Source organism: Rhea pennata, chromosome 12 (genome assembly GCF_028389875.1).
Source record: "Rhea pennata isolate bPtePen1 chromosome 12, bPtePen1.pri, whole genome shotgun sequence".
In the NCBI taxonomy this organism is placed as follows: Eukaryota; Metazoa; Chordata; class Aves; order Rheiformes; family Rheidae; genus Rhea; species Rhea pennata.
Window position 1 is genome coordinate 20,926,701 of NC_084674.1, and position 24,626 is coordinate 20,951,326.

Here is a 24,626-nt window from a genome sequence, read left to right on the forward strand (position 1 = left end):
TTTGTTGCAGAAAGAACTGTGTTCCTGTTTGAGAGGATTTCCATTTTCTCTCCAGTTGCCACAAAGAAATCTCCTCCAGACACAGACTCTCTGGATACTGCATACAGCAGCTACCTTCCTTCTGCTATGTCATCTGCAGGTTAGTAACCAGCTACAAATGACCACCAGCAGACGAAGACTGGGAATATGTGGGAGCCAGAAGAACGCTTCCTCTCTTCTGGCTTGTCCTCGCTTTCCTAGTTTAAAATTTTGGGCTAAACAGAAAACAGTGATAGAAATACCTAAGGCTTTTTCCTTCTTCAGCCCTTCTCTCTCCCTAGCCCCCACAAAAATCAAAATTTATATTTTCTACCAGTATATATTTCACACAAATACATCCTCTGTGAACACTGACTGAAACCAATGGTTCATGGGGTCTTGGTTGCCTTTACCATCTCCTAGCACAGTATGTAAGACCTAAGAGCTGAAGGAAAAGCCAGAAGGGGTTTTATAAGGATGCAGATCCTTATAAAGAGGAAGCTGCCTGGAAAGAGGAATATAAATGAATTCATACAGAATTGTTCTATGTTATTGAGAAATATTTTGTGGTTGTCAAGTGAGTGTACACAGTTAGAATCCTTTGGTCCTTCTGGATTGTTATCTTCTTGCTGAACTGGTAATTCTGGACTTGACTCAAGTAGAACATGATTAATGATTGTATTTTAGAACTGGTAGAGTATGACCAATTCATCTGTCCCACCACCGGTGACTTCTACAGCTAGCCTGGAGCCAAGGCATCTGAGCCATCAGTCAGTCTGGGATAAAACTCTTACCTCTGGATAAGCATCAACAGATCTTTCTATGTTGTCTCGTACGCTGGCCTTCATGGATCTCTCAATTTCCAGCAGCCAGTCCTCCACATTGTCAGTGGGATAGATGGGAACAAATAGCCTCACCTCTTCTCCTTCAGCAGAGTACATGTGTGTGATCTGTAGGTCCTCCTGGAACAGTAGCTAATAGAGGAAGCACAGCAGAAAGCATGAATGGAGAGCTTCCTTTCTAGCACTGCCTTCCTGACACCAAGGAACAGCCAAACTATAGTGGTGTATGCTTATTATAAATCTGGCAACAAACTTGGCTGTAGATAGTGATAATAAAGTGTACCACAGATGTGCAAAATTAACTCTCCAGAAAACGCAGAATGATCGTATGAAGAGTTTCACTTCCCTAGTTTAACTCGAGTAGAGTCAATCAAATAATAGGTTAGATGAACATTTCTTATTGCACATCTAGGATCCAAACCTTTGATTCCTATTCAGTGTCAGATCATTTCACTTGAGGTCAAAGTACCCCGTTAAAAGAGTAAAATTGAAATAGCTGCTCCAATGCCTTAGCAAATCACTGAAAGTCTCCTTATTTATTCCAATGGCCTTGCAACAGGTTTCCAATTCAATTTCCTTCCTATTTCACCAAGCTGATGACTAGGAGATTGGATTCTGTGCCTGAGTAGTGTGGTGGTTTGAGCTGTGGCTAGTCATGGAGTCTGACGTCTTTTAGGAACAATAGGAAAAACTTAAGAACAAGGAGGAAAAATAGCAGGGTTAACCCCAGCTCCTACGTAGAGATAAAGGCAGAAACCTAATTTAGTTCATGCTTGCTCATTCCTACTCTCTCCCACAGTTGTCAGTAAGTGTGAGATTCCACACAGACTAGGTGTCTGGAAGAAAACAGCTAAACCTAAGTTATTTCTCCCGGCCTCCATGGTTAACCAGTGGAAGGCACAGGCATTTCCAGAGGGAACATCCTCTCATCCTAAGATGGACATCAAAGAGAACTCCAGTAAGCTGCCTTTGAAGATGCCTATTTTTCTCCATTGTCTACAAGACAACTGAAGGTCCCCAGTTCATAGGCAGATATCTGACTGCAGGGTTGTATAAATCCCACTACAGGGCAGCCAGTTACTGTGGAGCATTTCTACCCTTCCACAGGGTGTGCTGAAGATATAATATACCTCTTTGCAGACTAGGAGTCTTCACTACCCACCTCCTTTCTTAATGCTGTTTAGAAAAGGGCAAAATGAGCTCAGCTCTTTTATTCCATGTGGAAACAAAGCTGTCTGAAAGAACCAAGTTGTTGTCTTTTTCTGGTTGAGCCTGCATCTTGCAATACCTACATACAGTCATAGGTTTCCTGAAGATGCATTTCTGCATAGCAGAATGTGAATACTTTTCCAGATCTGGGAACACCTCTAAGTTTCTGTGCCACCAGCTTTCCAAAGGTGGGCCAAGCTGCTAAGGTGTTTGTTTTGCCTACCTGTGCAATATTCTCAAAGCATTTGCGGAGGTGAGGCTGTACAGCAGTAGGGTCTTTTGTCTGAGACAGTATTTCTAGCAGCTCATCATCTGAAAGGAAGTAGAACCTGGAAACAGAGAGTCAAGGATGAGGAGAGGCTTTCTTCACTGTAGCACCAGGGACTGAGTGCTGGCAAGATGAGTAACAAATTTATTGTTAGAGATGCTATTTCTGACTGTTCACTGGTGTCTTTGTGCAGGAGAGTAAGAGTCATGGTCCAGTTACCATTAAGCTACCTACACCCTTGCAGAGACAGTCACCCTTGCAGAGATGACTCCTCCATCTGCAGAAGTCAGATATTCCCAGAGTGTGTTTAAATGAGTATCAAGGAATGGTATATATTCCTACAGGAATAAGGGACAGAGTTACCTTGAGGTTTCCATTTTCTTCCTCTGCATAATTTCTAAATGAATCAGGATCAAAAGACACAGATAGTCAATGATGCTAGCAGACTGGCCATAACCCGGGACATTTGTGTCTGCTTGCTTTCTCCCCATTAGAGGGCAGCATTGAAAAGCACAGTATTGCTTGTGTTTGAAGTCTCGTATCCTAAGTTTAAATCTTTTGCTGCGCTCTCTCTTGGCAGAGCTAACTGGAGTAAGCCTTGCCTTTGATTTTTTCTGAACCAAGAAGTGTGATCCAACACACTGAAATCTGGGGTTACCTGGGGAAAGCACATCTCTTGGTCTCCAGGTATTCACTCAGACCTTTCTGTACAAGTTCTAGTAGTTTGTTACATTTCTGCAGGTTCTCCAGTAGCTTAGGATCAGGACACAAAGAGATCACCTATAAACAGAGGGAGGAAAAGAGGAAGCATCAGTATTCTGAGCACGTAGGAGATAAGACAGTGGTGATAAATGGGTTGCCCACTGATGTTACTGATAGGATCTAAATGACTCATTCACAGGAGTACTTTCACAGCGATCTGGAGAGGTGCGAGTTTTGTGGGCAAGGAGGGGAAACAGCACTTCGGGATGTGACAAACATTTTTGGGTTCTTCTAAATAACAAAATTTGCAATACAAGAAAAAAGTGTTGATGGAGTCCTGGGAAGTAAAGACAGGAAAACAGAGGAGTGTTGAATAGTGATACCAGGACATAGAAGCAGGCCAAGGGCAGCAGAAGATCCAAATCATGTCTCTAAGCAACTTTAGAGTCAGTTGAAAGGAGGAATTGCAAGGGATCTTATAGATCAAGGTCATAGCCTTGATTATGTCAGTGGAAGAGAGAGGTAGGAGCAAGGGACTCCAAGTGCTGGAGAGTCTCTGGGGTAGGTCTGTTCTACTCAGTTGGGAAGGACAAGTTGGTGCATAGCACTGCAAGGAATGACTCAATGGGTTTGGACACTAGAATGCAAGGCCATGTTCCAAGAGAAGAAACCTAGCTAGCACATCACTGTGGGCAAGGTGTCAGGGTTTATACAGTGTGTCTGTACCCTCACCATTACAAAAACAATAGTTCAGTGGCAGCCCTTTTGTGAGTACAGGTCCAAGGAATTTGAGATATATAGACTGGCTTTCATCAACGCAAGAAGATGAAACGCACCTCAGGGTTTTCCTTAGCATTTTTCATGATGTTCCTCCAGGCCCTATCCATGGTCTGGTAGCGTGTGCTTTCCACTGGGAGTTGTCTGTTGATGTCTTCCGAGCTAAAGATGGGCTCCAAGTACAGCCAGGAGCGCTGGCAGTTCAGCCATTCCTCTAGGACATCCTAGTGGGAACAATGAGCAGCATGTCAGGCACCATTGCATGAATCTACTAGCCCATCTGTGCACTAAAATGGGTTAAAAAGGGAGATGCTCCAGCCAGGAGCTGGAATTTTCTTCTAAAACAGTTAACAATGAAATAATGTAAACATCCTCTTTGCTAGCTACTGTCAGTAGGTATCAGAATCAACATCCACTGGTTTAGGGGGTGCAGTTTAGATCTATGTGTAAGTCAGTACTAAAGCTCCAGGAACATTGTGGTGCTTGATCAAACTGCTGTAGCCCTATGTGTTAGCAAGACCTTATTTTGTGAAAAGAGATGGAAGTAGAGGGGGAGGAGGACAAATAAAATGCCACAGATTGCAATTCTGCCCTATCCTCTCTCCCCCTTGATGTAACTCAGCCACAGCCTTGCCTACAGACTAATCCATGGAAAGATCTTTGAACGCTTGGAAGCGAGAGAAAGAATAGAGCTAAATGTTTAAGTCAGACATGTTTGTCAGGCAGTCAAATGAGCAAGAATTCTTCTAAATGGAAGAACATTCTCTTCTGTTTTCAGGCATGGAAGGTTTGAAAGCATGGGGGACCTGCCCAATATTGCAAAGCAGCTGAAACATTTGCCTCCCTTTCAGACTGCCAGAGCAAAAGCAGCTTTAGTCATGAATACTGTTCCCTGACCGCAAACAGTCCCTCGACACTGCAAGGGGTAGGGTTCTCTGGTAGTACAGATAGCTGTATTTGCAATACTCCATCAGCAAGCCTCTCCCCAGTTTAGGAATTGTAGGCCTTCAATAACAGGAATAAATGTAACCAAAAGAAGCAAGAAAGTTGGGGACAAAACACATACAACATCACAGTCAAAACCACACAGTAAATAACTGGATTTCCCATATCTGCTGCTGCCTTAAGGCTTGGAGCAGCATTTCTATATCCAAGGCTAGCAGTTTTGACAGCCAATGGCTGTAGACAAACCCAAGTGATAAACACCAAAAACCAGAATAGTATAATTAAAAATAACAACTAACAATGCTGCTGTGTATCAAACAGGTATTTACATAAAATTCTCCAGCCAGCTACTTGTAGGGGAACTTTTCTCCTGCAGCAAAATGTTGTTTGGCTGGCTGAGTCCTGATGGATGCTGAGCCTTCAGCCTCTGGTCTGACGTAGAAGTGATGGTGCAGTCCGCCAGACTTTTTCTAAACAGCAGTCTTTCACATGCTTTCCTACATTAAGATGTGAATGCTTAGCATGGAATGGACTGAACTTGTCTTTTGACTCGATTATTGTAGGGCCTGTAAGAATCTGTATGGTCCAGGTGGTGCAATGCTATTAGGGATGCCAGTACAACTACCCACAGCAATGGGAGAGTTCTGGCCCTAGTGAACTCAAGGAAGGTGTTGTCACTGGTAGCAAAAGGGCTGGAATTTCCTCACTGTTGTTTGCAGAGTCAAAGTGCTTTCAAAGCCCTTTTCCTCCCGGAAGATACATGTCCTCTTGATAGAGTCCACCCAGTTCCCTAGCTGTAACTGAACAGTGTTTGTGTTCAAGTATGGCAGTACAGCCCAGATGCCTGCCTTTACCACGCGTGATTTGGTGAGAGACCAATACCTGTGTCATCTTCAGTTTGTTTTCCCATGTGTTCATCCTATCCTCAAAAGGTTTCTTGTATGGTGAGAAGGACATGCTCTGAGTCATGACAATGTGATCATCTAGCAGTTGAGAAGCTTCATCAGGGTTCTTCAGAATAAAGGTATCTGTGTTTTTATAAGGTATAACAGTAAAAAAAATGGAGCTCCATTCACTCTCCATCTTGTCCAGTGCCTGGAACAGAAATTTAATTTTCAGATACAAACTGCAACATTTAACCCAGCTTCCACATCTCTCTTACTACCTCCCCTTTACAAGTGATAGATTTTTATTCTTGGATTCCACTGGAAACTGCAGCCATGTACTTAATGCATGACACATTCAGCAACAGCACGTTTCCTCTGCATTGCCCAGGGACTCAAACACCTCAGCACTGCCCCGAAAGGAGCACCTTGAGGGCAAAAAAGGGCAGTTTCATCTCTAGGCGCATTTATGCTACTGGAAGCACAGAGGCTGCCAGCAGAGTGACTATTAATTATTATGGTAATAACAGCTTTGTGAAGGAGGCTGCTATCCACTGGGAACTCGTCTGAGATTTGAGAGAACAAAAGCTGTCAGATGGTAATGACTTTCAATCAAGACCACCTTAGGTCACATCAGAACTGGTGACCTGAAGCTGAAAGACTATCTAACCTATGAATCTCTGGAGCCAGCGAGTCCTCTGTGCATCTCTGCATGCATTTACTTTGTTAAAGTATTTGCCACCTCCATTTCCAGTCACAGCTAATCTCCCTGAAATAAGTTTTGAATGGGAGAATGCAGACCATCCAATTAGTTTAATTTACCATTTTCTAATCCCAACCTGAGGTGTAGGAACCAACCAGCAGGTTAGCATTCAGGGCTGTTATGCTACAACTGTACTTCTTTGTGAGGAGAAATAACTTCTTATAACGTGCAAATGTAATTGTGTGGTCATTCCTCCCATCTCTGAGGACAGAGATCTTCTCACTTGTGCTGCAAAATGTGCATAATGCTCCGGGAGAATGTAAATATCACCCAAAGCAGGTTTTGCCCACTCAACAGAAGTCCAGCGGAAAGACCTTTGAGAAACAAAGACAGACATGGTAAATCCCTCATTCCTCACACTCTCAATGGCGTACTCCTTGCTGGCTATTTCAGCTACTCTGGCAATACTCTCAATGTGGTCCAGCAGTTTCATGTCCAAGCAGCGAGAAAATGTCAGACCAGCCTGTGGCTTGATATTGATGTTAATATCTTTTGAGAGCATCTCCCAGTGCCGGTTCCTCATGCCAGGATTGTGCAGCCCTTGAATTAGGGGAATGTATGGTTTGAATTCTTCAATCTTGCCCCGGAGCTCCACTGCCACATCCCGGCAGGCTTTCAGGGAAAGAAACAGAAGAACATCAGCAACAACAGCAAGTGAGGAAATTGCCTTAAGGAGCTTCCTAAAATAAGTCATCTGAACTCTGATGTGCCTGCAGACACAAGGTACAGACGTAACTAGCAGGAAAGAGAGTGCTGGGAAATGCAAGCTTGAAGTAATGGGGACATAAAGGTCCCTTCTACACTTCTACTAAGCAAGGATTGAGGTCCTCTCCCAGAAGCAGACTTGCCTATCGGCCACAAATCTGTTACAGGCAAGTCTATGCTAAGAGAAAGTGCACCTTAGCCCAGAGCTCACTGGAAGATGAGAAACAAAACAGAAACAAAACACATTTAATGTCTTAATACAGGTTTAAGCACAGTCAAACCCTATCTGCCAGCAGATGTTTCAGAAGATGCAGTGACCCTTCCTAGGAGATCTTCACTTCCTTAACAAGATGGCAGCTGTGAGATATCTCACATTTCAGCTCAGTCCATCCTAAATACAAGATGCACACTATACGTGGGAGCTAGAGGTAAACCAGGATCACAGCCAGCTATGGAGAAGGAAAGCATGCCACCTTGCTTATGACCACATTAGAGCTGAGGTTACTCCAATTCTCATAGGAAAGGCAAAGTCATAAGGAAAGGGCTCAGTAAAAGACAAATTTGCACTCCAGGGTGTCATGGAAACCCATGTTTCTGCACCATTTATATCATGCCTTTTCTAGCTTGCGCTATTGAGAGTAAAGTAACGGGCAGGCAACAAATATGGTACTTGCTTCTTTTCTGAACTCTGGCTATAGCACATGCTTCTTGACAGCACCCTGAGTAGCCACACTGCATACACTCAGTGGAGCTGCTACCACTTCCCATTTCCTGCAGGGTGAAATGCAAGGACAGACAGCCTCAAGACCAACACATATATCATACCAGGTGCTGTGGGATATTGCAAAGAATATAAGCAGGTATTCTTAGTATTTCTATTTACCATAATGATTCATACTTACTCATGCATCCACTCATCACCTCCTCCATTGGGGCTGATTCATGGCATTGTTTAAGAGAGAGTTCAAGCTAAAAAGGATGAAACAAAAATCTCCCACTGCAAAACATATTTCAATCTAAGCCATCTGGCAGGAGATTTTAGAATTAGCTCTCAAGAATGACCAATGCATCTTTGAGAATCATGGAATAGGAAGTTAAGCTATGACTGAAGTCTCACTTCCAGTTTTAGGAGCCATGATTAAAAGGCTTTCACATGAACTGGAAGGGCTGGATGTGACCATTTAAACTTAATAACTCAGGCAGATAGGAAACCAATTATTGCATTTCACATATCATTTCCAGACTTTGGAATTTCATTTTGCTCATAATAAAAAAAAAATATTTTCTGGCTTTTCATTAAATTCAGTGGCCAATGGTGAGGATAAAAATGGCCAAGAGAACAGCACAAGGAAAACCTGGATTCAAGTTCATTTGCTGCCTAACTTGAGCAGGCACTTATAGCTACAGTTTCAGTGGAAAACAACTTCACTAGCATTTTCTCAGCTAGCTCTAATACACATAGCTCACCAATACGACAGCCTGACAATCCTTGATCTGAGCTTTCTGTGACATTTCTCACATCAGTATGCTGGTGTGCACCAGCTTCCTTTCCCCAGACAGCATAGCTACCTGGTGAATCCTTGAACTGCCTCACACATCTGTGCATTGTCTTAAAAGATTCATTGACATTCTTTTCTAGCTGTTCAGCATCAATTTCAGTGAGAGGATCGTTCATCCAGCTGTCATACCAGCGCATCCAGTCCGATACTGTAGTCCAGAGATCATAGTATGGCTGGAAGTCTTTAACCATCCTGGACAACCTACTGTACTTTGGGAAGACAGAAAAAGCAAGCATGAACAAGTGTATACCCCTCTGGATGAGTTTTCACGTCAAAAAGCCAAAAAAAGGGAAACAATTCTTCTGCGAATCTCAAGTAAGCAATGAGAAAACACAAATACTTTCGAGAGTTATCAGTTTATCTTCTCATGCAGGCCTAGGACCTCAGCATAGATCTCAAGGGAGAGTGACTAGCAGAACTGGGCATTACATCTTCAGGCCAAAACATATCTGTCAGAGCTGTACCTGCACCATGTGTCTAGCATGAAGATCACTCACTCCACTTGCCTCAGTAAATGCTCAGTTGTGGTACCAGTAGGAGATTTTGGTGGGCAGTGGTCCTTGCACACTTGGGCAAAATGCATGGTGCAAATCATATTGAAATTTGGGGTCTTACAATGAAGGAGGAGTGACCACGGATTGAGAGATGAAAAAGGACTACAGACTCTGCCTCTGCTCTGCTGCCAGACTCAGATGGACGTGGATGCCAATGACAGATCAGCAGCTGAAAAGCTGCAGGGAAAATGAGTGTTTTTCAGCTTGAAAGTATTTCCTTAGGAGAATATGCTATGATCTGAGCCCAGCCAGCTGACTGCATACCACTATGCAATCATAGCCATTCATGTCTATATAACCGCAGTAAAAGCCTTATGGAAGTTGATGCATCTTAACTACTGCTTCAATACCTTCCCCATCCAACTCCTGCTCGTTACCATCACTCAGATCTGAGTGTAAACCCCTGAAGTCTCTCACAAAAGTAAGCAGCCTTCCACTGGGAGTAGCTCTTCAGCAGCACAGTGCAGTGACTGAGCAGCATGGTCACCCCAAGGGACTGCTAAGCCTCTCTAGTCAGTAACAGACAAACCAAAAGAGTATGAAAGAGGGGAAAAAGTGCCTTTATCTCAAATATATGATGCTATGGGGAACTACTGTTCCCCCTGGGGAACTATGACTCATTATTTGCTCTACATAACACCTAGAAGGCCCAACAAAGACTAGGATCCAGTATTATGCACTGTAGGAGACAGGATCTGACACTTACATTAGTAACTGGCATCCCAAAGATCTTTTCCCTGTTGTTGTAGAGAATAGCCAAATTCTGAAGCTCTTTCTGCTGCTTTCTGATCCGCCTTGCTTCGTTAGCCAACTCATGAGCTCTGCTAACATCCACCTGGATGGAAAACCCACCCACGCTCAGCTGAAAGAAAAATGGCAGGCATGAGTTGTGGCTCTGAAGTAGAGTGCTGCTCCTGGAAACCTTAATTTCTTGGTGTGTTTTTCACTATACTTGGAGGTAAGATTTCATAAGATCATAATTTAATCTCTCTTAATCTAGTTCTACTTCTGTTTAGACCACTGAGGAAGTGGTGAGAAGAGGCAATAATCACAGGTCAGGTAGCTGAAAATGCAAATGTATGAATTGGCTGGGTTTTTTTTTTTTTTGTTTTTATAACCAATTGTTGGCCACCAAAGAGTAGGACAAATCAATCTATGGTCAAATTTCTTGCTGCTGAATTATACTGTCAGCCGTTACAGAATCAGTGAAATGAAAATCATAGCTCTACTAAGTAATTTAGCCTGTTTCCAAGAATTACTTAACAACAGCATATCCAGAGCTTCTCTAATCACTTTTTTTTTTTTTTAAGTATGATGTTGGGGGTGCTATCATTTTAGGAGGGTACTTTTGAAATAACCTAGATCTTTGATTACAGCCTTTCCAAGACAGTATTTTTTCTAAATGTAACAGTTTCTGTTGAAAAATAACTTGCTAACTGTTTTGGTGGAAAGCAGAGGTATCTCAGCTCCAAAACTCTGCTACTATTTCAGAGTCTTTCTCATAAAATGTGTTTCCTAATTGAATGCCGTATTTTCCCCCTCAGTGGCAGCACATTTGGTAGATGCTCTGTGGGGAACTGAGTACGCAGCAGAAAAAAAAGCAGGTGTATGTGGTACTCAGACTGTTGCTTTCAGAACGAGAATGTTGTTGCCTCTTAGTGAACGTCTTCCCCGTGAAAAATAAGTATCTTCTATGAAGTGTTGACTTTGAAACAAAAATGAAGTTCTTAATCAAACCCCCAATTTCTAATAAAAAGTAATTTTTTTGACAATTTTTTTTGTCCAACACTGCATTGGCCTGAAAGCACTAAAATCTCATCTGAAGGTTTCCCACCTGGCTGATCACAAGAGCTTCCAGCCCTACTTCTCTGGACAGTCTATTCTCAATGGTTTAATACCTGCATCCCCTCCAGCCTCTCTTGAAAGTTGTTTTGATCCATGAGCTGGATCTTGCGAAATTTCTCTTCTTCCTCCAGGTGCTGGAGCTGAATGGACTTGGTTTGCATAATTATTTTCAGGGGCCAGTAACTTGCAGTCCACCTGTACTCGTATGATATAACATAAAAGGAAAAAGAAAAGAAAAAAAAAAGAGAATCTTTTGGGGCATATGCTTGAAATGCTGGAAATAACAGAACAAGAAAACCAGCTCCCACCATCAAGGAAGCTTAACACCAACAGAAACACATGTTTTCAACAAAACATATTTTTCCAGCTTTTCTTGTTGATGTGCTGTCTTTGTGACTAGGCTACTCAATTAGAGAAGGCTTGGGAGAGGCAGAGGGCCTTTTCAAAAGGAAGAAAACTAGGATGCTGCTGAAAAGCTAGGAGAGAGCAAAATAATGGTAGGCATCCAGATGAACTGTCTGTCTTTGAATGTATTCACAAGAAACTGAACAAAACAGAGTTAGAGTCCTGGTTTGTGGCGTTGTAGGACTACTGAAAAAGCTGGTCTCCTGCTAGGCAGGGCAGCGAGTGGCCAGGATACCTCAGACAAAGGGAAGCCCTGACTAACAAAGCACCTGCAGAATGCACTGGGGAGTACGTTGCAGATACCAGCTTATACCAGGGAGTTTCTTGGTCCTTGCTCAACAGTGGCCCACCTATGACACTATTTGGATTTCTTAGCTTGTGTGCAACACCAGCTGTAAGGCTTTGCAGCATGTCCTCGCAGTCATATCCTTCCCAGCACCAGGGGATGCACTGATTACCAATTCTGCATGTGCCAAATCTGGCTAGTGGAAACACTGCTACAGCTGTGCTAAGCAGTCCTGGAGCTGAGCTGATCTCCTGCAGTTGCTGAGTTTTCTTTGCACTGTGCATCCCATATTTCCAGTTTCAGAAGCAAACTGCATAGACTCTTCAGGCTGCAGACATATGGGACTGAGTCCATGCCATATGAGAGCAGCTTTTAGGGCTGAGCTGACTTTTGAAGCTATGTAGCTGTGTTTGTGATTTGACCCTGCTACTGTGGCATAGTCAAGACACAATCTGAATAATACAGCCAAGAAGAACTAAGAGGAGACTGCATGGATAAGAAATGCAATGACAATGTGCCACTACACTCCTTCCTAATCCTCAGCAAACCCTAGGAGTGTTACTACCTTGGATGCGTCCATGCAGTTGCAGACAAAGACTAAACTGCACACTTACAGGCCTTGCAGAGGTCTTCCTCCCTTGCCCCCCAAAAAAGAACAAGAAAAGAACTTTGGTATGTGAAAGAGGTTAATAGCTACCAGTTTGCCTTGCAGGCCAGAAGCCAGCATGAATTCATACTTCTCTGTAAGCTTCATTTCAGGAGTTCTGTACTTATCTAGATTAAGAGGCATTTTAAAGTTCTGCCAGAGCCCTTGATAGACAGACATATCAGCCCCTGAAGTGTTGAGTATAGTAATTGCTGAAAAGTGTCACACTTTGACAGTGGGAGAAATGCCTTGTGCTCACTTTGCAGTGAAATCTTGTTGGGTAAGATTGTAAAGGAATTCCTCCATGACCTCGTAATCTTCCGTGACTTCCTTGATCAGTTCCTGCACAGGGTAAAAGAGACATAAAATAGACACCTTCAGACTGTACTGATTACAACTCTTTGCAGTATACCTCATTTTCATGAGACACCTTTGAAGGGTGTTAGTCACACACACTCAATGTGCTTTAGGCTGCTTCTCTGCTATGTGAACAGCAGGAATGGATTTCCAGCCCCCTGTTACATGAATGATCATACCATCATATTGTTCTCTATTATATGTAAATGAAAAGCAATGTGACTTGGATGTCTGGATAGAAACTGAGTATTCAGGGTTGTCCTGCAGGTTCTTCTCTTGGCATGGGCAAGTCAGCTTACAGCTTGATGCCTTGGTTGCCCCATTTGTTCAGCTGGAATGAATTCTCCTTTGCAAATTGCTTTGAGATAACTGGGCACTAAAATGTCATGTTAGAACAAACAGGTTACCAGCAATACTAGCATTTGTAGCAGAAGCATTTTCTTAAAAACAGCACCAGTTTTTAGATGACACTGTACAAAAATGGAGAATGGATCATCAAGGTAACAGAGCACAAGTAATTTAAGGCAACATTTTCAACTGCTACTTTAAGTAATCTTAAGGCCTTGCATACATATATAAGCAAAAAAGTGAAGCTGTGCTTCTGAGGCTCTGTACATGGCATCTTCATGTTCACACCCCACTTTCCTTGGTGCCTCTTGCCCATCAGGAGAGGGTGCCCTACCTCCTGTACAGCCAGCTGCTCAGGGACTCCCTTCATCCACTCCCGCAGCTCAGACAGCTCCTCAATGCTGTTTGGTTTCTCATGCATTTTCCAGCTGGTGGCCTTGTATGCCTCACAAATCTGCAGGACAACACAGCAGACAACTGCTGCAGATATGCAGCTTCACCATGTGGCTATTGAGTTTCATCCAAATGAAGACTGACCTTCCATCAACAAGCTGCAGTAAAAGCTTTCATGGCACTGAGCTCCCCCCATCTAAGTCAACCAAAATTGAGTTAAGCAACACTTCTTAAAATCAAGTAATTAATCTCTAAGGGCAAACTGGAAAACCAGCTATGATCTACCTGTGTCCCACTTCAAAGGTGGTCTGAAGCACTGAGTACCCAGTAATGTTCTTTTTTTTTTTTTTTATCCTCTCAATCTTTCTCCACCCCTCTCATTTGAGTTCAGATGGAATGAGACTGCCCAAAAAAAGAGGAGGAACCTCAGATATGTAGTTTAAATGATGACAATAACTGAATTACAGACAATTGCATCTGCCAGAGGATTGTCTATTGCAATTATCATGAGAGCAATCAGAAGGAACTTCCAGTTGTCTATTAGATGGATCTTTTCAATCCACAACACATTTTATGAGATTGTAGAGTCTTGAAGACTCCTGTCTCAAGAGATACAGCTTTCAGGCACATCTCTTACTAAACGCACTTAATACTTGATTTGGTTGACTCTGCATATCTTGCCTCTTTTGTTTTTGTTTTAACTTAACACTCCAGTGCAATCTATAAAATGTCCTCATTAATATACCCTCAATTGTCTTTTGTCAATCCTCAAAATGTCTTTTGGACATTTCAGACACAGTGGCCTCAAAATGCAAGACACTAAGACAGGCTACTGAAGCAGGAAACTTACATTCTGCACCTGCAAATGAAGGTTTTTAGCCAGAATGTCCAACATGGAAGTGGCAAGTGCTTTGTATTTTTTTGACAGGTTTTGCTTAACACCTTCTGTGACGATGTGGAAGGGACCAATGACAATGGAGCTAGACAGGGTGTTATCCACATTCTCTTTTTCAGACAAATGCATGATTACTATCCTCCTTATCTCCTGGGCAGATGGACACTGCTCTTCATAGTCTCTGTAAATAAAAACACGAAAGTGACCTGAAGATTATTTTAACATCTAGGCTGTTCAGAAGATGTCCACACATGCCCACCCAAAACACCAAGAGCTGAAACTAACAATGAATCTGTTCCAGTGTACAACTTTTTGCAAACAAGACATAGGAAATGAGGAGTGTTTGTACCACAGTAAAGCACAGGAGTGCTAGCTTTAACTTAGCATTGGGAACTACAGCAGCAAAGACATCACACAGACTTCAGTGTCAAGTGCGTCATGCCAGCAGAGACCAATCCATCCTGTGTTACCAGTCTGCATTGAAGGCCCTGCAGTCCTCTCTTCACTGCTATCGCTACCGGCTCCAAGCAGATGAAGCCAGGTTCCCTATGCCTGCCTGCCTGCAGTGCAGCTGTACCCACACAGTGGACTAGACAGACCCCAGTGACAGAAGACACAGCACTGGTAAGTACCTGAAGAATGTTACAGGGAGAAAGGGAAAGGAATAACTCAGGTCTACAATGGTTTTGAAAGCACAGCTGATATGAGGAGAGGATACATGAGCACAAAATGTTTTAGCTGCAGAAAGGAGTGGGGGGAAAAAAAAGGCATTAAGGCAAGCGGCAGCACCTTGGGGGAGGAAAGGCACATAAATGTGTTCTGGGAGGAGACAAGAATTTGTCAGGTGGGATTTGTGAGCTAATGATGCTGGAAAAACAAGATAGGAGAAAGAGTTCAATACCACTGTTTGGACTGACTGGAGAAAACCAGGAAACCTAAAAAGAAAGGCCATCAAAGTAATGGAGGCTGAAGGACAACAAAGGTGTGAAGAAGAGTTTTGGCAGTGAAAACAGGCTGAAACAAAACATTACTTTCTACAGAACATTATCAGCCTGAACAGACACCATTTGAAGGAGGTCAGAGTCAGGTATGCTAATTGGATTTTCAAACAGGATGAGTCATTTTTATGGCTAGTAATATCTCCAATGACAATTACAAACATGACATGAATGTGAGCGCTGTCAGAGGCGGGAAGAAATTCTCACTGCCACTCACCAATTTCCTTTAAAAGTATGGGCCACTGCCCAGAGCCAGAGACTGTCTCCCATGGCTACCTGAGCCATGTCACTACACTCGTGGGCTCAGACCAGCTTCCACATTCTTGCCACATCCACACAAGATCTGAAAAGGCTTGCTATTTGGCTCGGAGGTGCCTCTGTCAGATGCCACTTACTTTACGAAGAACTGGATGTCGTTGTTATTGAGCTCTAAGAACTTCTCATATTTTTTGGCATAGGCTTGGAGGGGGATCAGTGCCTTTTTCATGGCAGATCGTATAGTTTCACGTAGTTTTTCCACTGCTGGTTCACACAGATCTACTGATTGCAGCAAGGGTGTGCCTGTGATAGATATGTTCTCCAACACATACTGGAAGAGTACAAGGGGAAAAGTCTTTTAGAAGCTAGTAAAGCTAATCATGCTGCTCAGCTTGGGAAGGGACTTTAGCTGCTCTCCACAGAGTTGTCACAGGAGAGGGGTGAGATGATCACTAGTGGCATCTTTGAGAAGTCTGTCTCGCATCTTGTGCAGTCTGTCCCTCTATATCATGTCAGAAACTGTTTTATTAGTTTTGTTTTACTCTGCAATGAAAGAGGACCTAGGAAGATAGGTCATCTATAGTAACAGGGAGAGGATGCATATGCAGAAGACATCTGCAGCAGACTGATGGCATTGGAAAAGGTGCTATTTGCTTGTGAGTCTGCTTGTACCAGCTGCCATGCAGTCAAGACAACCAAACTGTTTAGGACACGGCTCCGTAGAGCCCTGCAGCATTAAAGCAGAGATACTCATGCTACATTTAAACTACATGGAAGAGTTACAGGGTTGGGGTACATGGAGAAATCCTGTCTGAGTAGAAATGCACTAGCACAGTGCTGTGCTCAAATTAATTAAACTAGATTCCCAGCTACATGCTTCTGCAAGTTTTCTCCCTCAGTACAAGACTGGAGGTGCCTATGCCAAGATGCACGGCAGTGAAGAGACCTGTACAACTGTATCATTGTTTATGCAGAGTAACTCACCTTCTCCAATTGTGGGACAGTGTGGGTTGCCAGGATTCCTTTATTGAACAGAGAAATGAGGGACTGCTCAAAGTTCTCCACGGGGGTGCTGAAGTGAACACCACTGCTGTCTAGCACCAGGTCTACTACAAAGAGTGGATTCTTTCGTGGTCTGCAGTGGGAAGAGATGAGGAACAACAGAGCTGCTTTTCAAGAAAATGGCATGTGATAATATTGCTATAGTCTTGATACTTAAATGCCTACTGGAAAGGAGAGGAAAGCAGAGTATAGGAGGATTGTCCCATGCGGATGAAGGCACAGCGCACTGTACTCTGAAGTTATCAGTAAAGATTTTTGAGACCTGTTGTCTATCTAAGGAGAAAGCAGTGGCAATAATGACACACCAGAATCCCCAGAAGTCATAATCTTATGATAAGTATCAAAGCTGGCTTACAGACGAACTGCAGAAGCTCTTCAAATCAGGGATGCAACACCCTCAATATACTTCTAAAACACATCCTACAGAAATTAACACTGACCTCTTCCCATCTCGAATTTCACCTGCATGATTCAGAATCAGCTGAAGTCAACATCGAGACTTTCACTGATTTCAAAGTCTCTGGTCCAGGCCTCATGTAAGTGGCAGGCTTTTTTTCCTCCTGTTTTTACTTTCTAAACCTTCCATTTTAATATCATGAAGTCCAATAATCCTTAAAATAATACTCAAAGGAAAAAAACCCAGGCATGCTGACAACCTGCTTTATATATATACAGGTATACTTTAGAGATCCCAGGACAGATTCTACTCCTGAGTTTTAATCCAAGAATGGAATTAACTAGCCATAAAGTCTCCTGGTATTCCTCATCCTAGGCTCCAAAAATAAGCTAGTCCATAATTACATGCTTCCTCAAGAGTACTGGAAGCATCCATTTGCTAATCTTAAGAACAGTATGTCAAAGTGGCAGATCTTGATTCTGTCGGGTGAACTCATACCACTAAGGCATCAACTTGAAATCTGTACTAACAGAGCAAACAGCTCTGCATCATTTCCCAGACCCAGAAGAAGAAGGGGCAGCATCGGATGGTGGTGTGGGGGGAACAGCCCAACCTAAAGCCTCCATCTAGTGCAAAGCTTGCTTGCAAAGACAGTAATCAGAAAGAAAAGGGCACTTCACTTCTCTGCTCTTTCCACTCTTTGACCTTTTCTCTCCCCTCTTACTTGTACGGACTATTGATGAGATCGTCTCCCCATTCCATATCCTCTGAGCAATTCAGGACACCATGGCAAGCATCCAGTAAAAGCTGGGTGAAGCTGACCAGTGAGTTCTGAACCAAAGAGCGCACAGAGTCCTGCAGGTTGAATTTGATGCGCTTCATCAGCTTATGCAGCTTGGACATCTGGTAGACATAACAGTTGCTCTGTTCCAGGTTGTACCAGCCTTTGCCTATATCTCTCAGGCAGCTTTTTATGGCAATCTTTAGAGTATTGATCCAAGTATCCTTGAGAAACATCTGAACCTAGGGCAAAGAAACAAAGCAAGTTGTGTAATCCTCCAAGAGCTGATGGAAAAGCAGCATGGCCAGGGTTAGTTGCTAGCTGGGAATGCTGAACCTTTCTCTGCTGTGGAAAAAGGAAACATTCTCAGAGTGGTGGCAACTAAACAATAGCCCTCACATCCATGTGCACACCCATGACATCTGAGTCTGGCCATACATCTCCTTCAGTGACAAAAGTATTGCAGAGAGAAAGCTGATACTAAAAAGCAGAAGAGCTCTATTATTTCTTTTTATCATAGTTGTTTGTTCCTTCTTCTACAGAACAGTATCTCAGGAGCTGCCTGTATCAGGGTTCCTCAGAAGAGGTTGTGTATACAGTACGATGAGCAAGTGAAGGACAGAATTTTGTCTACTCTTGACAAGTGAGGGGAAGCAGCCAAAGGCAGCAGCAGCCTGCAGTGTTTTAACTTATTAAAATACCACCACCAAGTATCACTTTTGTTCCACAGGCAGCTGCTGTTTGTGTGTAATAATACAACCTCAGTCACAGAGCAGATGACAACACTACCTTGTTGAAACAGCATGGAACTGGAAGGACCAGCATATGCCCTCTGCCACTGATTCACAACAACTCTGGGTAAGTCACATAGGTGCTCTGCATTGCCATATCCAGTGTGCAATGTGCAGCTCATTTAGATGGCATGAAAATCTTCTGGTTAAAGTTACCATGGAATTACAGATTTTTTTTCCTAGTATGTTCATTAGCATTTGGAAGCAGAGTAATCTAATTAAAGACATAAAGAACAATTCTAAAGAGTGGAGGAAAGCATTACCCTTATGAGCACTTGTGCCTTGCAGCTAAAAGGAATGGGAAAATTACCAAAAGGAAAAAAAAAAAAAGTAATCTGCATAGGGACAAAGAAGAGGGAAAAGCGGATGTGTAGCTATGTGGCCACTTGTTCAAAGCATTACTTAGAGCATGGCTGGCACTGGCTGATGCTCACTGAGAACTATGGCTCGTTTATCCCATTCTCTCCACTTCCCAATAAATTTGATGCTTTATGATATAAATTCCTCTCTCATCTATAGTATCTCCTTTGAAAGCTCATCCATTTCTAGGCAGTGAGCAGTTGCTGAGTCTGTCTGATACAGGAACAGAGCCCTGTTGGCTGCCCCATATGTTCCCCCCTACCCCCGCCACCAAGGTTTTTGCCTCTCACCTGAGTGAAGGTCTGGGTCTGGATCTGTTCAAACTCCTCCAGGCGGACCTGCTTGGCTAAAGTTGAGTGGAACAGAGACATGGCAGCTGCCTTGTTGCACTCATCTTGAACCTGTGTGAGGGCAAGGATGACTTCTGGCCTGGTCAGGAGCGAGACAAAACTGAAGTGTGCTCGTTGCTCATCAAAAGGGAAGTCTGGGATGTAGATAAGCCCTAGCACCGGACAAAAGAACACGTTATTGCTTGCAACAGCCATTGCAGTTCCTGTTTGAAAGGAATAGTTTCTAGTACAGCTCTTTCAGGACAGGGCTTGTGATATAGACTCTCCTTCCATACCTGGGCCTTATAAGTAGTTTCAGCAGATGGCTGGATGAAAGAGTCTACTCTGAAATTTTCTGCAACCTCCCATTAGAGGCTGAGGGACTGTCTTGGTCCTTAATGTTTCTGAGGGTTTGGCTCATGAAACTTCTATGATAAAGAACAGCAGGCTTGAAGGGCTTCTCACTGAGGCTTTAAGACTCATCTGAGTCATCTCATCTAGTAAGAGGCCACTCATGTTCAAACTTTTGGAAAATGGAAATGCATGGACAACACCTTTTTCTACGGTCATTTCACTGCAGTCTGGGGCGTCTGAAAGAGTTTGGGCCTTCTTTCACGTTTGAGCTATGGCACAACTGAGCAGAGCAAATGAAAGGCAGTGAGCCCTAACATAGTGTAGTGAAAGACAGTTATGTTCATCACATTACCTTGCATTTGGTGCCATTAAAGGTGTACTTGCAGAGTTACTGCAACTACAGCTTATGGATGGTAATGTGTTATACTGAGATAGCCTAAATACGCAAATATATCCTGAAAAACAGCAGGCATACTCCAAAATCTCATATTATCTCCTTCTGCAGTCCCTTACGAACCCTAATCATCAATGTGAACCTGAGAGTTTCTGCAACAAGGCATGAATCCCATCATAGATACAGGTCCTATACCACATCAGACTCCAAACTACTTCTTTATGACCCATACCTTTCTCTGGCACTTTCTCTTCATCTTTGTCTGGCAGGGTAACATAAGAAAACGTCTGAGGTTTGGAAATGACAACTCTGTCAAAGCTGATCTTGTTCATCGTACGTTCATAGTCTAATCTCACTTCTTTTTCCAGGCAGCACAAACGGTCTAATACCCTATTACAAGGACATGGAACCGATGACAATTCACAGTGTTTGAGCAAACTGCATGTCTGTACCTTTACTCCAAAATCTACCCATCAATTACTTCTCCCAGATTTGTTAACCTAGCAGCTCACCCACTACCAAATGCATTAGGAGAGCTGTGCAGACAACGGAGCAGTCAGCAAAGCTATCGACTGGAAGTTTAATGAGAGAGGTAAGTGGAGACCCGGGACTAGGACTGCAGTGTTCTCAAGTGTTTTCTCAGATCAAAGTAAAATCTCCAGTAGGTGCTTTGTGGGCAGAGAGGAGGGGAAATAACCAAGAACTGAAGAAGCTGTCTGGCAATTGTAGAAAAGTGGGCAAACTGGACTGCCCTCCCAAACATCTCCTGCTGAACACCTCCTGAAGACACCAGTTTCCTGACCCAGGATGTGTGTGTGAACTCTGAGCCTCTGCCCTGTCTGCCCTGTGAAGTTGTCATTTTTCATCTCAAGCAGACTGGGTACTTTTCTTTCTGACTACATTTCTGCTCACAAACAGAGACCAATTACTCTCTTTCCAGTTCAGGCTGGCAGACCACATAGCCCTTCACACTTTCCTGTCTCTGAGCAGGGCAATCAGTCACAGCTCATTCCCAGTAACACTACCAACGGCTCATGATTCATCAGCCCAGGGACTCTTAAAACTCCTTCCTGATATGAAATGCATTTCAAAGAGACACTGTCTGGGGGAGACTTGTTTGTATCCAGGTAGAGATCTCCTGTTCTGTTTGCTCTACCAGTTCACTGTACAGATCTTCTTTTGATTTGTTTTAGTGGCTGTGAAGGGGGAGAAGAGCCAACAGCAGATAGCTGACACCCCTCCCTCTAGGTGGTCTGCAGATCAGAAATGTCTGATATGTGTCCTGGAAGCTGTTAGGGACTGTAAGTGAAAATGTGCAGCCCTTTCTAAGCATTAAGGTGCCCTGTATTCATGGAATTGCAGAAAGCAGGTCTGGCAGGGATATAGCAAGGTCAGCTAGCGCTGACCAGGCTGCCTGCTGTTGAGGGCTAATCAACTGTGGGTACAAGCATGGCTCAGGGATCTGCATGCAAAATATATCTACTTCATCTGGGAACACTGGCAGTCTACCTGTCCTGCACATATGTCATTACGGTTCTCATCCTACCTATAGCTGATGAAGCTCTGAGCAAGAGTGCAGGATGTACATATTTGAAACCAGATGGAACTCATGGGCTATGAGTTGAACGCTCAAGATCTGCCTGCACTGCCACTCATTCTGTATCCTTGTGAAACCCTATAAAATGTTAATGAGCTATGGGCTGAGAGTCTAAACATGTACTTGATACTTTACCGCTTCTCTTTCTTCAGGTTGGGCGTATGCATAGCCAACAGCTTCATCTTCCCGAGGCTCTTTTCACTGACACTGTTCAGTCCATCTGTGGGCATGCAGTCCACATACAGGTGGTAAAGCAGCAGTGCCTGTGTCTTCTTACGCAAGCTGTTGGCAGAAACTACCCTCTGAGTAAACACTCGGGGATCTTCAGCCAGAAACAGCAGGCAAACTCGTGACACCCAGTACTGACATGGCAGCAATGGGGCTCTTCCTGGGAAATGAAGGTAAAGCTTACAAGAGTCTACAGAGAAGAAAAAGCTCAGAATGGCTTGCAATGCTGACATATAATTGGGTTGGAACACTGGAGACCAAAATGAGGAACTGGATCCGAGGACAGCAAAAGACAGTATCATGGAATTAGCAGCATCTTGAACCCTTTCAAAAGGTGGGTACTTCATCTTAGCCTGTCAACACCCTGCACTGGCTCAGGAAGACCAACATTTAACTTTTCTTGAAGGCAGGGAAGGAAAGAGATACAGGAGAGGAATCTCCATAGGAAAGGCTTCAAACAGAGTGTAGAGTTCTCTCCCCTGGAGGTTTTTCAGGAGAGGTTAAACAGACATCTGTCAAGAATGCCACAGGGAGAGGGATTGAATGACTTCTTGACATCCTTCCCAATATACCTAGGACCAGTAGGGGTAACAAACTGGCTCTCAGAGTATATGCCAGATTTCAGAAGGCCCTTCTGGGAACAAACCTTCTGGAGTTAGTCCTCCGTTGAGGATGGGTCTCCCTTCTTCATCTCTCACCAGCCCATTCTCATCTGTTTTGTGGACCAAGTAGAGCTTTGTCTCCTTGTCATAATCCAGAACGCCAACATCAGTCCACTTGTAGATTAACTCTTGGCTTTTTGGATCCTCTGAGAAGAGTCAAGCATTAAAACAGGGTTAGTCCCTTCTCCTGAGGGCTGCAGCAAATAGAGTTTTCTGATCAGATTGATGGGGCTGCAATCAAATTCATTTACTATCATAAATCTCTGCTCATCTCCGATAATTCCTGCAGTGATCAACTAAATAATGAACTCTGGTCTCACAGTTTAGCATTTCCAACTGTTTGCACACACCAGTGCCCTCCATTTCCCTCCTCTTACCCATGTGGGTCATCCTTCCACCTCCTGCTTCCAGCACTCCCACTCACTCTTCCCAGCCATACCCTACGCTTGGCTTTTGTATACCCCTCCATCCTCTTTTTCAGCTCATGCCCAGGATCCTTTCTGCTTCACAATTCCTTCTCCCCTTAATCCAGGACTTCTTGCTACCCACACAGGGTCTGTGGGGTTCCATAATCCTTTCCCAGGAGATGCTCTAACTCTGTGTGCCCCTCCAACACATGTTCTCATTCTTTTGTTTGAGAGTGTGTACAAACTCGTGTGTTATCCAGTCTGTTATTTCTCTGGGTCACTTCTGACATGCCTAACTTTTAAATGTTGAGAGGTGCTAAGCAGAAAATGGTGAGGATAGCGTTATACTGAAGATAAAAATGGATGCCATTAACCACTGCTCTGAGCTGTAGACATTTGCAAAAGCACTGGGTGTAATCCACTATATGGGTGTAATCTCACCTTCTCAAGGGCCAAAAGGATCCAGCTACTTATGCACAGAACAATCTGTTCAATTTTGGGATTGCTCAGGCATAGTGTTCCCCAGGGCAGCTGCATACAGGCAGATAGAGCAAACAGAGCCCAGTCACACAGGTCCTGGCTGGCTGAGGGTTCACCCAGCTTCCTGACTAGATTTTGCAGTCAACCAAAACCTAAGGAGGTTGTCCCAGTGCTGCAGGCAGTACCCGTGCCAGATTCTGTGCTTTAAAGCTAGCACAGATGTGTTGATATGAGCTGCAGTTGAAACTGGACTCAGGTATAGGTGTACCCAGGGATGCTTTCTCATTGGGAAGGCTTTGAGTGACAGGAGAACAGCAGATGTCCTTGTTACTTAATTACTTCCAGATGACAGAACTACCTGGATTTTCAGAACAATCTGAATTTGACTTCCAATTTGCACTCTCAGTAAAACCCAGGCAGAAGATACCTAATTCCATAATTCTATGATGGGACCAACACATCAGTAAAACACTCAGAATTTTGACTGTGACTTCCAGCCACAGAAACAGGTAGGAAAAAGTCAGAGGCTACTACTTAAAAAAAAAAAAAAAAAAAAAAATATGAACAGTCAAATCCAGGGCAAGACTAACAGTTGTCCAGATTCCTGGCCTCCTGCTGTGACTACATGAGCCTGTTCAGAACTGAGCTATTGCTTTTCTGATCAGAACTATATTCATCATAACCTAAATGTTCCTTTCTGCTCAACAGGCTTGTAATTATTAGCTCCTCTCTCCCAACTTGAGCAGTAGTTCATTCAAGCTTTACCATGTCCCAGTACATCATCTGTAGGTAAAAGTGCTTTTCCAGGCACTGGCTTTCTATCATGAGATCCTGGCTCCAATCCTAGCAAGATCCACTCTTCTGGAGTTCGGCAGTCATACTCTTCATTGTCAAATATCTAAAAAGTGAAGACAGGACTGAAATGAAGTCTTGTTTCAGAGAGAAGAATATATCCTGATACAAAATTTAATGATAGGAAAATCAACACAGAGCTCCTAAATGGGCTATAAAGAGAAACAAGTTGAACTGCAAAACCTACACAGACCTTTGATCAACAACTTTCTCCCAGAAAGCAGTATCTCTACCTCTAGTTCTTTTCCAGGGAGCACCAGCAGAGACCACCATGT

The 24,626-nt window shown here is 43.5% G+C and overlaps 1 protein-coding gene across 1 annotated transcript in view; it reads right to left on the reverse strand.

The window, feature by feature from the left end:
* The window catches only part of DNAH1 (dynein axonemal heavy chain 1), an 80,947-nt gene that overhangs the window by 47,434 nt on the left and 8,887 nt on the right, over positions 1-24,626 (reverse strand). Inside the window, exons 6-25 of the mRNA XM_062585135.1 lie at positions 24,265-24,397; positions 22,597-22,758; positions 21,858-22,110; positions 20,358-20,515; positions 19,339-19,550; positions 17,841-18,139; positions 16,642-16,792; positions 15,795-15,988; positions 14,357-14,582; positions 13,448-13,567; positions 12,668-12,750; positions 11,125-11,266; positions 9,933-10,088; positions 8,683-8,881; positions 6,767-7,020; positions 5,644-5,856; positions 3,876-4,040; positions 2,996-3,117; positions 2,293-2,398; positions 813-992 (exon numbers count right to left, since the gene is read on the reverse strand). Of these exons, the coding sequence (XP_062441119.1) occupies positions 813-992; positions 2,293-2,398; positions 2,996-3,117; positions 3,876-4,040; positions 5,644-5,856; positions 6,767-7,020; positions 8,683-8,881; positions 9,933-10,088; positions 11,125-11,266; positions 12,668-12,750; positions 13,448-13,567; positions 14,357-14,582; positions 15,795-15,988; positions 16,642-16,792; positions 17,841-18,139; positions 19,339-19,550; positions 20,358-20,515; positions 21,858-22,110; positions 22,597-22,758; positions 24,265-24,397 (3,528 nt within the window). The remainder of the gene's footprint in view (positions 1-812; positions 993-2,292; positions 2,399-2,995; positions 3,118-3,875; positions 4,041-5,643; positions 5,857-6,766; positions 7,021-8,682; positions 8,882-9,932; positions 10,089-11,124; positions 11,267-12,667; positions 12,751-13,447; positions 13,568-14,356; positions 14,583-15,794; positions 15,989-16,641; positions 16,793-17,840; positions 18,140-19,338; positions 19,551-20,357; positions 20,516-21,857; positions 22,111-22,596; positions 22,759-24,264; positions 24,398-24,626) is intronic.